Source organism: Syngnathus scovelli, chromosome 10 (genome assembly GCF_024217435.2).
Source record: "Syngnathus scovelli strain Florida chromosome 10, RoL_Ssco_1.2, whole genome shotgun sequence".
Lineage (NCBI taxonomy): Eukaryota > Metazoa > Chordata > Actinopteri > Syngnathiformes > Syngnathidae > Syngnathus > Syngnathus scovelli.
The window spans coordinates 10,621,288-10,634,792 of record NC_090856.1 but is presented as its reverse complement, the minus strand read 5'-3'; the positions used below and the strand labels follow the sequence as shown (position 1 = coordinate 10,634,792).

General features: G+C 45.2%; 1 protein-coding gene across 4 annotated transcripts; it reads left to right on the top strand.

Moving 5' to 3' along the window:
* Positions 1-678: 678 nt before the first annotated feature.
* fnbp1l (formin binding protein 1-like) lies at positions 679-13,277 on the top strand. 4 transcript variants are annotated; one of them, XM_049732033.1, is made up of 17 exons: positions 679-842; positions 4,494-4,609; positions 4,686-4,736; positions 4,798-4,945; positions 5,533-5,595; positions 6,281-6,385; positions 6,489-6,617; positions 6,754-6,900; positions 6,980-7,204; positions 7,670-7,837; positions 8,802-8,911; positions 8,985-9,117; positions 9,218-9,309; positions 9,385-9,551; positions 9,789-9,826; positions 9,949-10,069; positions 10,827-13,277. In XM_049732033.1, the coding sequence occupies exons 1-17, from the start codon at positions 819-821 to the stop codon at positions 10,832-10,834; spliced, it is 1,845 nt and encodes a 614-aa protein (XP_049587990.1). In that variant the 5' UTR covers positions 679-818; the 3' UTR covers positions 10,835-13,277. The 4 variants fall into 4 exon arrangements, with proteins under 4 accessions (XP_049587990.1, XP_049587989.1, XP_049587991.1 ...); XM_049732032.1 differs by having other exon boundaries at positions 9,949-13,277; XM_049732035.2 differs by lacking the exon at positions 679-842 and adding an exon at positions 2,081-2,423 and having other exon boundaries at positions 9,949-13,277.
* Positions 13,278-13,505: the final 228 nt, after the last annotated feature.

The following is a 13,505-nucleotide window of genomic DNA, read 5'->3' as shown; positions in this document are numbered from 1 at the left end:
CAACTTTAAAATTCACGCCAAATTTTACAAAATGTCGTTTTTCACTTCTAATTCACACATTATTTCACTGATTCAACCCGTTCAACTTTAAACATAATTCTGGAACATTCCTCAAGTATTTATTTATTCAGCTTCTTCGCACGCAATTTCTTCAGAAATTGCAAATTCTAGTTTAAAAATATGCAGGTAAAACAGGCAATGGGTAAAAAAAAACAATATTACAGACTATGTCTGGCCTGGAGCAAGCGTTAAGTTTAAAAATACCAGCAAAATGGGGTTCTTTTGGAGAGAAAGCTAATATTTCTTGTATCAGTCACAAGAGGACGCCACTTATTCACAAATGAGCAAAGTTCACTCTGTTTCCCGGGATAGCGTTATATGGAATTGGGTCGATTTGCTATTTTTGTGCACTTCAAACAAGACAAATAAATGTTTAATAAATGTATAATAAATGAGGAACAGAAAATATGACTATGATCAGTTACTTTTTTAAATCGTGTAAGATGGCTGTTGTAACTATTGCAGGCAGTTAATAAAGCCATGCTGAGACGGCTTGGTTTTTGTATGGGATTTCTTGTTAGGGATGAAAACGAGCGCTTGTTTTCGAGGAGGACCCCAGGTTTAAAGTTTGAAGTTTAAGGTTTGAGCAGGGCGGAGAGCAGAAAGAAAGAAGGCGGAGGGGGAGGAGTTAATGCGCGTGCGCGTAGACAGTTTGTGCTCGGGCTCGCCTTTGGCAGCAGTTTGAGGAGAACCCAACCGGACCGGAGTGGGGAAAATAGCAGTCCGATCCCGACCAACTCACAAGGGTGCAATCCGCCATGAGTTGGGGAACGGAGCTTTGGGTAAGTCTTTGGGGCACTTCTTATCAACACTTTGGAAGTGCTCCGCTTTTGTTGCAGTTGTGAGTTTATTGTTCAACTCGGCGAATGGATTTGGAACGGGAAAAGGTGCTGTGTTACCGTTCTTTTTCTTTCTTATCGTCTTTTCTTCTTTTTTAAGCGTTGTGTAAAGCACGCGCGGCTAAGGCTTTGGGCAGTGGCTAATGCTAAAGCTAATCCCTGGCACACCTCAAGCAACGCTTGTGACAGCGGCGGCGGAACAATAGGCAGGTCTCCCTCCAGGCAGCTCGCCTCTCTACCTCCCTCGTTTAGCCGGATTTTGTGTTGCAAAACTTGTGCTGTTTGCCCCACTCTATGCAATATTTAGACCGGCAAGTTGTTTCTTGAACAATTTTGGCTGTCACGCCCAGTTTGGATGGACGTTGGCAGGGATTGCTTGCAGAAGGGCGGAGAAAAACCGTGAAGACACACCGACCGCGCACATTGTCCCTCAAATGATCATCATCCGATAAATTAAAGTTAATAATCATCATAATCATCATAATAATATTAACAATAATAGTAATAATAATAACGGTTTGTTTTAACTTGATAAATTGCCACTCGCGTGCGTAGACGTAAACATATTCACGTTGACTGATATTCACGTGTCTTATGTGCATTATATGAAATTTATGTTGGGTTATTTTCGATGAATGAGTATGACTTATTTGTGAGGGTTTGTGTGAAATACTATTTCTTATTTATTCTAAAGCTTTGTGTTTTCTGTAAATTTGGGTGATAGACTGCTCATGTATTGAAATTATGGTTGTTTTGAATTATTTAGGGATCATCATGAACGGTAGCGTAATGACTTGGGGCCACCCAACTAAAAAGGCTTGTTAGAACCCTGTTATTACTCCCTTGTGGGAAAATTTAACTTGCAGCATGTTGTATATTTGTGTTGCACTGCCCACAAAGCGGGTCACACATGCGAGCGTGCGAGGTGAGACGTCAGACTGAAAGACATGTCTAGTTAGCACCTCCTGAGCTGGAGGGGTCGCTTTCTTTCACAAGGGCACCTCCGTAGTTGTCAGGAAGCGGGCAAGCATCCCTCCAATATCTGTGGTAGTGGCAAAGCTCATTTCAAAGCAAACAAAGACGCTCATGCGGACCGAGTGGCCCTAGTCATAATCCTCTGATGAGATCAATGTGTTGGCTGTCAACATTCAGCCTGTTTGGCTGCTTAGCACTTCATTAGCTCAATTCAGACGGATCACTCGGATGCCGCCATACTGTGCTTCGTTCTGTTCTCCCGACTCAAGTCTTTCGGGGACCAAGTCTCGCTTATGGAGGAGAGACCGGCAGGTGGTGTTCTCTGCCGACCAGCCGTGCTTCAAGAGAAGTGCGAGACGGGCCTTTACCGGAACGTCCGTCAGCCGAAGAGTTGAAAAGGCCCTGTCGGAACGTCAGACCGGCCATGAAGCAGCGGAACAAGTTTCCATCCTCATATTTCATCCTGTAGCCGGCACACGCGGTGTGGAAAACATTTGATACCCACAAAGCTTCAATATTTTAGGATGTTGCCTCGGGTCGCCTACTGAGGTGAGTTAGCTAAGGCAATCTTTTGTATGGCAAGTCAAAGGACCTTTTCTGCAGTGTAAGACACAAGTTTTACAAAAGCTTCATTTCAGATTGTCACCTTGTGACTCAGTTTTTGGTCGGTTCTCAGCTGGAGTTTCCTCACAGCAGTCATAGGGATCCAAATTCCGTCTTCTTTTATCTGTAGTGTTTAGTACGTTCTTTCCAGGAAGTGAAATCTGACTCACCGGAGACAGGAATACTTCCAGACCTCTCATAGTCATGACTTGGCAGGCTTTGGTCAGACCGGCAGCTGTGCTTGGGTCCACTTTGCAGCAGCCGCGGGTCATCCTGTCCGACTTTGGTGCCCGCAGGCCACTAAGCAACAAACGTGGATGCTGCCAAAGTGAGGCAAACGTTGTGTTGATGTCCAGTCGGTTTTGTGTGCGGGCACAACACGTCGTGACCTTGTTGGGTGGATGATCTGTGAGAGGGGCGTTTTTCTGCATGCGGGTGTGACGGTTGCGCTGGCTTTTGGTTGCAATTTGAAGCTCATACACACTTCTTGCTCGCACTGTAACTCCAATCACACCACGGGGAGTGACTGTATACACATGTGAGGAGTCTAACTAGGTCAGGTTCCCGCTTCTCTTCCTTCTGCCGTTTCCTTTCTGTCTTTTTGCATATGAGAAAACAACGGTCATTCTCGCTTCCCAAGGCTTTTCCCAGGCTGGCTATTTGGCTAGTTGGCCTCGTAAAAGTGTTCCGTGTTGCCCTCAAGTCTGCCCTGCTCATTTACACACCAACGTACTAGCTGCTGGCGTAGCTGTGTTTTGGTTACCCCGGTAACATGTCCATCAATTGCACATTGTACCTCTGAGTCGCGCACTATAAACATCCATAAACGAGAAGGTGCCTGGCATTGTGTCTGCTCCCCAAAGCCCTGAAAAAATTAAATATACATTTTGAAACATCGGTAAATGCATTCAACGAAACAATAAAACTGTAAAGTGAACTTGTAATGAGGATCTAAGTCCAAGAGGCCCGAGGTTGTTCTTTGACACGTTCCCTTCTTGATCTTATTTGATGTTCCAACTTTCACTTTTCTCTTGCCACTATTATGCTAAGCAGCTCGTACTGTTTTTCCCGACGTGTGCATTTGGGTTCGTGTGTCATCACTCTTGTGTCTCTCCGAGTTGTTTCTACTTTGTAGTAATGACGATTGTAGTAATGTAGTGATGACTATCGGCATCCAAGTGTTATCTGCATGTGTCAATGTTGGCACAATAAAACAAAAAAAACGTACGGATGTTCCCCTCTTCTTAAAATATGACAGCAATTTATTTTCTATAGTTGTTGGCAGTTTGGAAGGTAAACAGACTGATAGTTTTTGGCATACTTCCTGTACTACAGAATTCTCCCTCAAATGTGGGCCAAGAAGGCACGTTTGTTAATGTGGATACAGGAAGTAGATGTTTTAAAAACTAATGTTCCACGATGAGTGCGCACAAATGAATGTGGAGCAATGCTTAATTTTGGATTGACGTATCACAGCTGGGGTAGCTCGATCCAGAATTTACCATGTTGTCAGACAAACCGGTCCGTCAGGTTGTGGACGTGCGGCGTGACAGCAGCGTGACAGCAGACGGCTCGGGTTGCCATGAAAGCTGACAAGCCAGCATGACGTTCACGTTCCCTCTTCCAGCTAGCGTAGGTGAAGAAAAGTGTACACGTTTGTCAGAAAGCGAAACACATGTCGATATTTGTCATTTTTCATGCATGAGCTGAGCGGAGGTATTGGGGGATGCGCAACAGTTCTTGGTTCTTCAGAAATCAGGGCTTTCCCAGGAATGTCATGGAAGAGGGAAGACAAGCTGCGTTTGTGTGTCTGCCCTGGAATGCAAGAGCGGCTAATGAGTCCTTTTGTCCTGCCAGCGTATTTTGTGCCCATTAAGGTTGCTGCGTCCCCTGGAATGCACGCGGGACGTCTGCATGGCTCATCCGCGTCCCGTCATGGCGACGTACTTGTGAACTGGGCGACAAGCAGCGATACTGAATTTGTGTGTTCATTTTTTACTTTTTTTTTGTCAACAGGACCAGTTCGATAATCTGGACAAGCACACTCAATGGGGGATCGACTTCCTGGAGCGTTATGCCAAGTTTGTCAAGGAACGGTTGGAAATTGAGCAAAATTATGCTAAGCAGCTGAGGTGCAAACACACACAAAGAAGGTAGTGTCCGTCTTTGAGCGTATCTAAGCCATGACTTGTCTCTCTTCTGTATCAGGAACTTGGTCAAGAAATATTGGCCAAAGCGCTCCAAAGATGAGGAACCCAGGTGAGTCTGTCAAAATCGGTCACTTTGCTTATGGCAGGAACAAATGGTGCCCATCTTGCAGGTTCACGTCGTGTCTGTCCTTTTACGACATCCTGAACGAGCTGAATGACTACGCGGGCCAGAGGGAGGTGGTGGCCGAGGAGATGGGCCACAAGGTCTACGGAACGCTCATTAGATACAGCCAAGACCTGAAAACCGAGAGGAAACTGGTGAGCGTATTTTGGTCACGGCGTGACAGCGAGAAAAGTGCCCATGCTTGCCCCGACAATGCTTTCTGCGTGTACGTTTGTTTGGAGTTTGACGAGAGGATGCGTATGTTGAGCGTCATGTCAAACATCTGCCTTTGTTTCCTCCCCTGAGCTGCCGCCGCTGCTGTAAACGCTTCGCATTCTTTGGAAGAACATTCCCTTCTCTCAGTGGAATACTTAAGCCACTTTCCAAACGTGGAGATGGGACGAGACCCCAAATAAGAGGCAGACGTGTGTTTTTTTTTCAAGTTGTCGGCTGGAGTAGTATTAAGCACAACTATTCTTGGAGAAATACACTACGCCACTAAATGGGCTCACAGGCTAGCTTACTTTCATTTTCACATACTCAGCTAGTATGTCATTTGATTGGCCCCTGCTAAGTAGTGGTGTGGCACTTTTCCTCGCTGTTGTGGATAGCAATGTTTTCTTGTTTGTGTTGTGTGTCAGTTGTCTTTTGGTTTAAACGTTGTGTTGTGTTGCTATTGTGTGTGTGTGTGTGTGTTTATGTCTGTTTGTGTGTGTCTGTTTGTGTGCGTGTGTGAGCGCAGCATCTGCAGGAGGGCAGGAAGGCCCAGCAGTATTTGGATCACTGCTGGAAACAGATGGACAACGTAAGTAAAAAGATGAGGGGAGGGGGGTATGTTTTTTTCCTCCTTTCATTTTCTCTTCTTTCATATTTCAAAGGTTACTCTAGGTCATATGGTCCTTATATTCCTTATTTGACTTATTTTTGTTGAGAGAAGAAACACAGCTTTGGCTGGTCGTTGGGAGTGACGGCAATGACACACAGTCGCAGGCGCATGTGCCGCACTTGGCAAACGTCTTCTTGGCTTTGAAAATCGCCCGCAGCGATTCCATTTGCTCATTTCTGAGGTCATTTGGTTGGATGTACCCCATTAGTGCAACCAAGCTAGCAATTTGCAAAATCATGACACAATGTGGCGCAACTACCGGCATCAAATGCTCATTGTGAATTTTTTGATAGTACAGTGACTAGTCAAGTGTCTATTTGGGTGGGTGGCTGTGAGGCTTGACTCATCTGCTCGTCATGTCTCCGCTATTCAACTGTTTGCCTCTCTACTAATGTGACCCAGATGGCCTGTCAGGAAGTAGACCATCTCCGTCACATTCACATCACTTTTTATTTTTTCTGTGGCTCGTTTAATATTAGCCCGCACGTTTTGGTGGCTTTTTTTTTTTTTTAAATTGTCACTAAATTGATATTTTACAACCAGACATTTATTTCAGATCCTCTTGCCATGGATAATGCTTTGCTATTTTGTTTTTGCTCAACAGAGTAAGAAGAAGTTTGAAAGAGAATGCAAGGAAGCAGAGAAATCCCAAATAAATTTTGAGAGGTTAGACAACGACATCAATGCCACAAAATCCGAAGTTGAGAAGGTAACTAACAGCCTCCAAACTGTGCCAATGTGCCTTCCATCTGCATTAACAATGAAAATATTGACTTGATCCACTTGCTGATTCCTTTGCTGTTTGCTTTCAGGCCAAAGCGCAATATAACCTGCGCACTCACACGGTCGACGAGAGCAAAAACGAGTACGCTGCCCAACTGCAGAACTTCAACGCCGAGCAGTGGAAACATTTCAACAATGCCATCCCACACATCTTCAAGGTAACCCAAACGTTATTCGGCTGACACCGGTGAGCGATGGAAATGTATTTTGAGCCAGGCTCGTACATTCGGCACTTGCCGTCATCGCTTTGACAATTGATTGGTCGAAATGCACATGCCTGCGCTCGTCTCGCAGAATCTGCAAGCGATGGATGAGCGGCGAACGGTGAAGCTTGGTGAGACGTACCGAACCTTTGCAGAAGCGGAACGAAGAGTCATTCCCATCATCTCCAAGTGCTTAGAAGGAATGGTTACGGCGGCCAAATCTGTTGATGAGCGAAGGGTGTGTAGAAGGAAAAAAGCAAGATGGAGAGTCTCCGCTTGCTGTCTGATTGACTTTTGTTGTTCTTTCCTCGCTCCAGGATTCCGGCATTGTCGTGGAGTCCTTCAAGTCTGGTTTTGAGCCTCCGGGCGACTTCCCCTTTGAAGACTACAGTCAGAATCTTAGTCGAACCGGCTCCGAGGGGGCCATCAGCGGCAACACGCCCAAAGGAGATCGAGACAGCGCCCCCGGGCCGCGACCTGACCCAAAACACTCAATCAGCAAGGCCAAGAACAAACTCTGGCTCTTTGGGAAGAAACCAAAGGTACGTGGCGCGGCGCCTCCTTCTGGTGGAGTATTTGTTGTCTCCTCCATGTCATTAAGCAGCAGCACAAAACGTACAGGTTGTTTATCTGCAAGTTTGTTTCAAAATTTTATTCAGATTTGCCAGCCCACGTGACGTCGTTGCACATTTGCTTAGCTTGACATTTGTTTTTGTCTCAGATTTTGCTACGCTCATGGACCTTGCCCTTCTTCTTCACGAGGGCAATGTTGGTTAATTATTATCTCTGCGTTGTCACTGCCTTGCAGGAACCTTGGTGGCAGTAATCCGTCCACGATTCGGCCTTACTTTATTTTCTTGCACGTAGATCATGATGTCGTTTTTTTGGGCTCTGGCGTTTTTTTGGCTAATTGTTGACCTTAGTTGAGGTTGTTTTTCGGGCCCGTCCGATTGACAAACGTGCCGTCCTGACTGACGCTTTTATGCTTTCTTCCCGCTCCCCGCCAGTCCCCTTCTTCCTCCCCCCCTCCACCTCCTTTGTCCTCCTCCTGGCCACGGCCGAGCTCGCAATTGACTCCCAATCGGTTCAGTGCTGAACGAGTGAACCAGTATCTGTCCGACATAAAGACCACAGTCCCCAGAATCCCCCAGAACTTGAAGGGTCTCAAAAGAGGGGTGAGCCAGGAAGTAACCTCGTGCCGTTGACGCTTGTGCCAGGCGGATCATGTCGCCTTGATGATTGAAGCGTGCTTTCCTCCAGGGTGTCTGCAGGTCATGGAAATGCTTTCAATTAAAAAAAAGATGGCTGCTGAGTCAAATGTGCAGCTCGCCTCATTGGTCCGCTCTCTCAAAATTGTCATTTTCGGAGACTTGCAAACACCTTGCTTGCCTCTACGCTCGTCTCCACTTTGGGCTTTTCTCGTTCCTGTCCCATCTGTGTCGCAATTACAAAATGGCAGATTTCTCCCGCAATCACGCCGGAAAGGAGTTCTGGTGATTTTGGCATTTGGCTTGCGGTGCTAATGTCGCCGACATTGGATGTTTGATGATCTTGGTGGTCTCGCCGAGTTTGCAGTGGGGTGACACAAAGGCGAGAGCACTCTCGCAAATGTGCGGCAAGCAATCGAGCCACGTTTGCCTTTTGCTCCTCACATTTGCAGCTCTCACTTGAACACTTGAAAATACTTTGACATATTTTTATTATTACTAGTCTTACCTAGCCTACACATTCATATTAAGTGACGAACCCCAGACTAAAGGTAAATGAGTTCATGACAAGAAACATAAATCAAAAATAATTTTACAAATTAAAATGTGGATTGGCGAGGTTAGAACCAATCGACTGTTAGCCATAGGCGTTCGACTAACCAGCATCGTATTTATTATGTCGTCTGCTTGCCTTTCTGGAATCGCTCGTGTGTTACATCCCAGTGGTCCGTCAAGCTGGTAAGTGGCCGTATGTTGCTTACAGTAGGAAAGAGAGACATCTTGCCGTGTCTGCGCTATGTATTGTAGGTGTCCCCATTGTAGCCAACAGATGACCATGTAGGAAAAAAAAAGAAAAAAATTCCCATTTAAACTAGTTCCCATTCCCACAGAACAAAGTGGAACGTTAACATTTTGCTTCATTTTGCTCCAGGCTCCATCGGTGGAGGACTTCAGCCACTTGCCCCCTGAGCAGAGGAGGAAGCGCTTGCAGCAGAAAATTGATGAGCTCAACAACAAGCTCCAAATAGAGATGGATCAGAGGTACTGAGGACCTGCTTAAGTTGTGTTGTGTCTTCATCTATTACATGGCCACTTTGCTTTTTGCCTCTGCCAGGGACGCCCTGAACAAAATGAAAGACGTGTATGAGAAAACTCCACCGATGGGTGACCCCAACAGCTTGCAGCCCAAAATATCCGAGACCATATTCAACATGGAAAAGCTCCGCTCGGAAATTCACAAACATGAGGTGAGAAAAGAACAAGCGCCATCTCCTGGGCACAAACAACAGGATGTTGCTGGTTCTCTGAAAACGCTGACTCGACTCGCCTGTCTCGCTCCAACGGCAGGCTTGGTTGGCCGAGGTGGAGGCCAAGCAGGCCTCCAAGGACAGGAGGCATAGCGCCGACAACCACCATCCCACCCCCCAAGGCAGAGAGAGGTAACGTGGAAATTAACTCACTGCATTTGCCAGAGCCGCAGAGTCCAATCGCAACATTTGCTCTGTTTGTCGCAGCCCCGAAGGCAGTTACACGGAAGACGCCGCCCAGGAGCAGCACACGCCCCATCAACGCACCGGTCCCGTGCAGCCCAGCGGTGACCCACACGAGTTTGATGACGAATTTGATGACGACGACCCGCTGCCCGTCATCGGACACTGCAAAGCTTTGTACTCTTTTGACGGTGAGCTCGGATTCCTCGTGACACTCAAGCTTTTGCTACATTGCCTTTGGAAATCGGGAGGTTGACGTGCGGCCATATTTATGCGCCTACAACAATTGAGGTAGCACCTGCATGTGTTGCTTTTATTTGTATACGGTTAATGTCATGGCAGTTTATGCTGCACGCTGTAAAATGTGCGGTATGCAAGAATGGCTAGAAATACCTCGGTTTATGGCTGCTTTTATTTTGTTATTTTAGGTCAGAATGAGGGAACCCTGGTAATGGCTGAAGATGAGGTGAGGTGCCATTATTTTCTCCCATTTTAATGTCAGCTTTGTAACACTTCTTAACTATTGTAATTGTGTTTAAAAAAAAAAGAAAGAAAACCCACCGACCTGTCCTGTATGTTTTCCTGCAGGTTTTGTACATCATCGAGGAAGACAAAGGCGACGGATGGACACGGGCGAGGAAGCAGAGCGGGCAAGAGGGCTACGTGCCCACCACCTATGTGGAAATCACCATGGAGAAGAACTGCAAAGGTGCCGTCACCTACATCTGAAGCTTCGCCTCTCCTCTGTCTTGTGAACCCTCAAAACCCTTTTCCATTCTTTCATCACCGACAAGAACCAAGACGCAAAGCGTGTCTCCATCTGCACGTTTTGGCTTCCCTCTCATCCACTGTCCGTCTCTTCCACTAACTGTTTAATCATCCCCCGCCCCCCCCTGTAGCCGATGCTGCAGTGGTGAGTGTGTGTTTGTGCGTGAAAGACATTTTTACAGCATGTGCACGTGAGAAACTCTTTATTGCTTCTTATTGTTCAAAGTGCTCCATCTTGTTGATGTTTTGTAAATAGCTATTTCATTGAGTTTGATGCTTTTTATTGATTTAACAGTTTTCACTTGATCTGTGCCATCAGAGCAGATTTTCCTTTCACTCACGGTCACGTCTTTATTTGGTATTGGACAAATTTATTTAGCTTCGAGTGTTTCTGCATAAGTGATATATGCATATTGATGTTTTGACATTCTACATTTCAGAAAAACCCTTTTGAGCAAAACCAACAAATTAGTCGTTTCCTTTGCTTTCTGTCCTGCCCAACTTATTTCCTTGTTCCACTGAACATGACGGCAGAAGGTCTCAAATATGTCGAATAAATTTGATGTATATAGCCACATGGCTGCACGTTAAGGAAAGCAAAGTCAAACTTTGGTCATTCGACATCCATGGCAAAGGTTCCCTTTTTCCTGTGATGCTGCGCCTTAATAACAAATTCTCTCCTGTGTATGACTGTGCAGGTTCCTGAGGGCCGCGGGGTGGCCAGGTGGTTGATTGGCTGGTGGAGGGCTCTCGCCGGTGCCTGATTTTTGGTGGTGGGGGTGAAAGCGAGAATGGGAAAGAGAAGGGCAAGTTTGCATGTCGGCATGCTCTCACATCCTTAACGGCTGTGGCATTTTCGCCTCTTAACTAAACAACAGGGGAGAACCCAAATGGCAGTAAGCGGGAATTAAATTCCTTAAAAATGATGCGGGCCTCTGTATGGAGAGCTTCTACTTGCTAACAACCCATTTGGGGGAGCTCTACTTTAATTGGCCAGTAGAGGGCGACCGTCATGTTCCCCTCTCAGCAGTAAAGCTCCAAAGCAAAGATGCTCACATTTTCCAGTCTCCAAAATTCCAGTCAGTCGAAAGGACACGAGCATCTCTGTGCCCTTTACTAATTTTCAGGCTCATAACACAGCAGGTGTCGAGCGCGCGCCGCAATCACCCGTCGCCGTTTTAAACTCATTCAAATGACTTGCTTGTAGAATTTTATTTTTATTTAAATTGTGTTTGCTAGTGCCGATTTCTCCCATTCTGGAAATGAGGAAAATAAGATTAATATATGGCAGGCTTCTTAAAAATGACTACAAAGCCCCTAAAGAGACATGAAGAAAGTCAAATGATAAATGTAGCGTCCCATAAAGCACATGTTGACTTTTCTTTTCATGTCTCTTTTGGGGTTGCATAGCTTTGCGAATATGATGTCTGCCACTAACGTCGAGCACTGCAACGTTTTCACCTCATCCCTTTGCTCATGACATCTGTGCTCGGTTGGTGATGCCTGCCCCCCACCCGTCGGCCCGCCTGTGCCACTCTGCTCCTCATGCCTGTTCTGACACGTCATCCACATCATGTTGCATGTCCCTAACGCGTCTTCAATGTCTTCCCATATGTGTGCTCATATCTGCTCATGTGGTCTGAGCGAGTATTTCTCATCATTACTTGTCTTTCTTCGTGCGCATCACCCAAACAGCAATCAGGCAGAGAGCAGGGCTATCTTGCATCCTCTCCATCGCCCTCGTTTTTTTCTCTTCTCCGGCATGGCGACTTGACATTCTAACTGTCTGGTGACAGACTTTGCCGGGCAAACTCAAGCTGGACTGCTCCTTGTTGAAGAAGAGCCAGAAAAAGAGTTTTCCTCCTTCTCAGGCGTCTCCCATCGGCCCAATATTGCTACGTCATCGTTTCTATTTTCCACTGTGGTGACACAGGGACCACTGATGTGTAGTACACACATTATTTATATGGATGCAATGTTTTTTTTTTGTTTTTTTTTTTAAGACGACCAGCTAAGTGTGGTGTGCGTGTTCACGTGGCACATGAGGTGCGGCGGCAGTTTTATTTGAATAACTTGTACATATGAGCATCTTTTGATGTCCTGTTTGAATGTCTTTCTCTGGTGTGCGTGTTTCGGTTTGTTTGACTGACTCATTGATTGATTGATTGATTGATTGACACTCTTCGGAAGACATTAAGGTTTGAAATTGAACCGATGCACTTTGCCCCGAAGTACCACAGCATTTGAATTTGATCGAATGAATGAAAGAATGAATGACTGGTTGAACGTGCTCAACGAGCACATTGTGTCGAAATGCAGAACAAAAAGCTCTGGTGGGTTTTTTTTTTTTTTAGCTCCTTTGGTATTCCTGCTCTTTTTGTAACAAGTGTTGTAAGAAGCTTTTGCATGATTTTACTTCATCTTTTGGATCAATTCCTCGCTGTTGTTTCAAATCGTCACTGTTGTTTTCATAGCCGCCAAGTGTGCGGGTTTAGTTGACTCATTAACAACCTTTGCCGTTGTAGGACAAACTAACAGTGTTGGTAATCATCAGATGTGACCTCGCACGCCTTCATTTTTTGTTTTCTCTTTTTATTTATGAAGCTGTGAAATGTGCAAAATGATGCTGTTGATGCTACTTCAAACATTCCTCTGCCCTGTTGATTATGTTGCCACACCTTTCCAAGACTGTTGAGTTTTGTAGCTTCTTGCCGTGCCCCCTAATTGAATTGAAGCCGCAATGCAGATGAAGCCATAGCGAAGCCCCTCCCAGTCTTGTAGCACACTTATCTGCCAAAATTCAGACTCCCAGTGTGCTATTTACACTTAAGACAACTGTCCCTGTTCATTTTGCCCACGACTCAACAATTGTCGATTGATAGTGCAAATTGCTATGCCGGTTTCTAATAACAATTGTCATTGCTTCATTTCATGTATTTGTTTATTCTGCATAACACTGAACGTTAATTGCCTTTCAGTCTTCCACTCATTTTGATGTACAAGCTCTGTTAAAAAAAATAATAATCCAAAGAGACTTCATATCACTTTTAATGTAGCTGTTAACTAGTGATAAGTTAGGGAAGCTCAGTAATTATCCTTTCAATATTTTTGATTAAAAATAATTGTCATGAGAAATTTGCACTCACAAATTGTGTGATTGTTTTTTTTATATATATCAACCGTCCCTGTTGTAAATTGAGTACTGTATACGCTTCAAAATCTCTTCCATTTTAACCTCAATTTAATCAAAAATGCATTTATTACAAGTTTTCATTTTTTATGTGAGTTTTATACTCAGACAAGGTACTAAATATACATCATATATGTGTGCTGAATGTGTAGACAACATACTGTGTTGAGAATTGCGTGAAATGCAA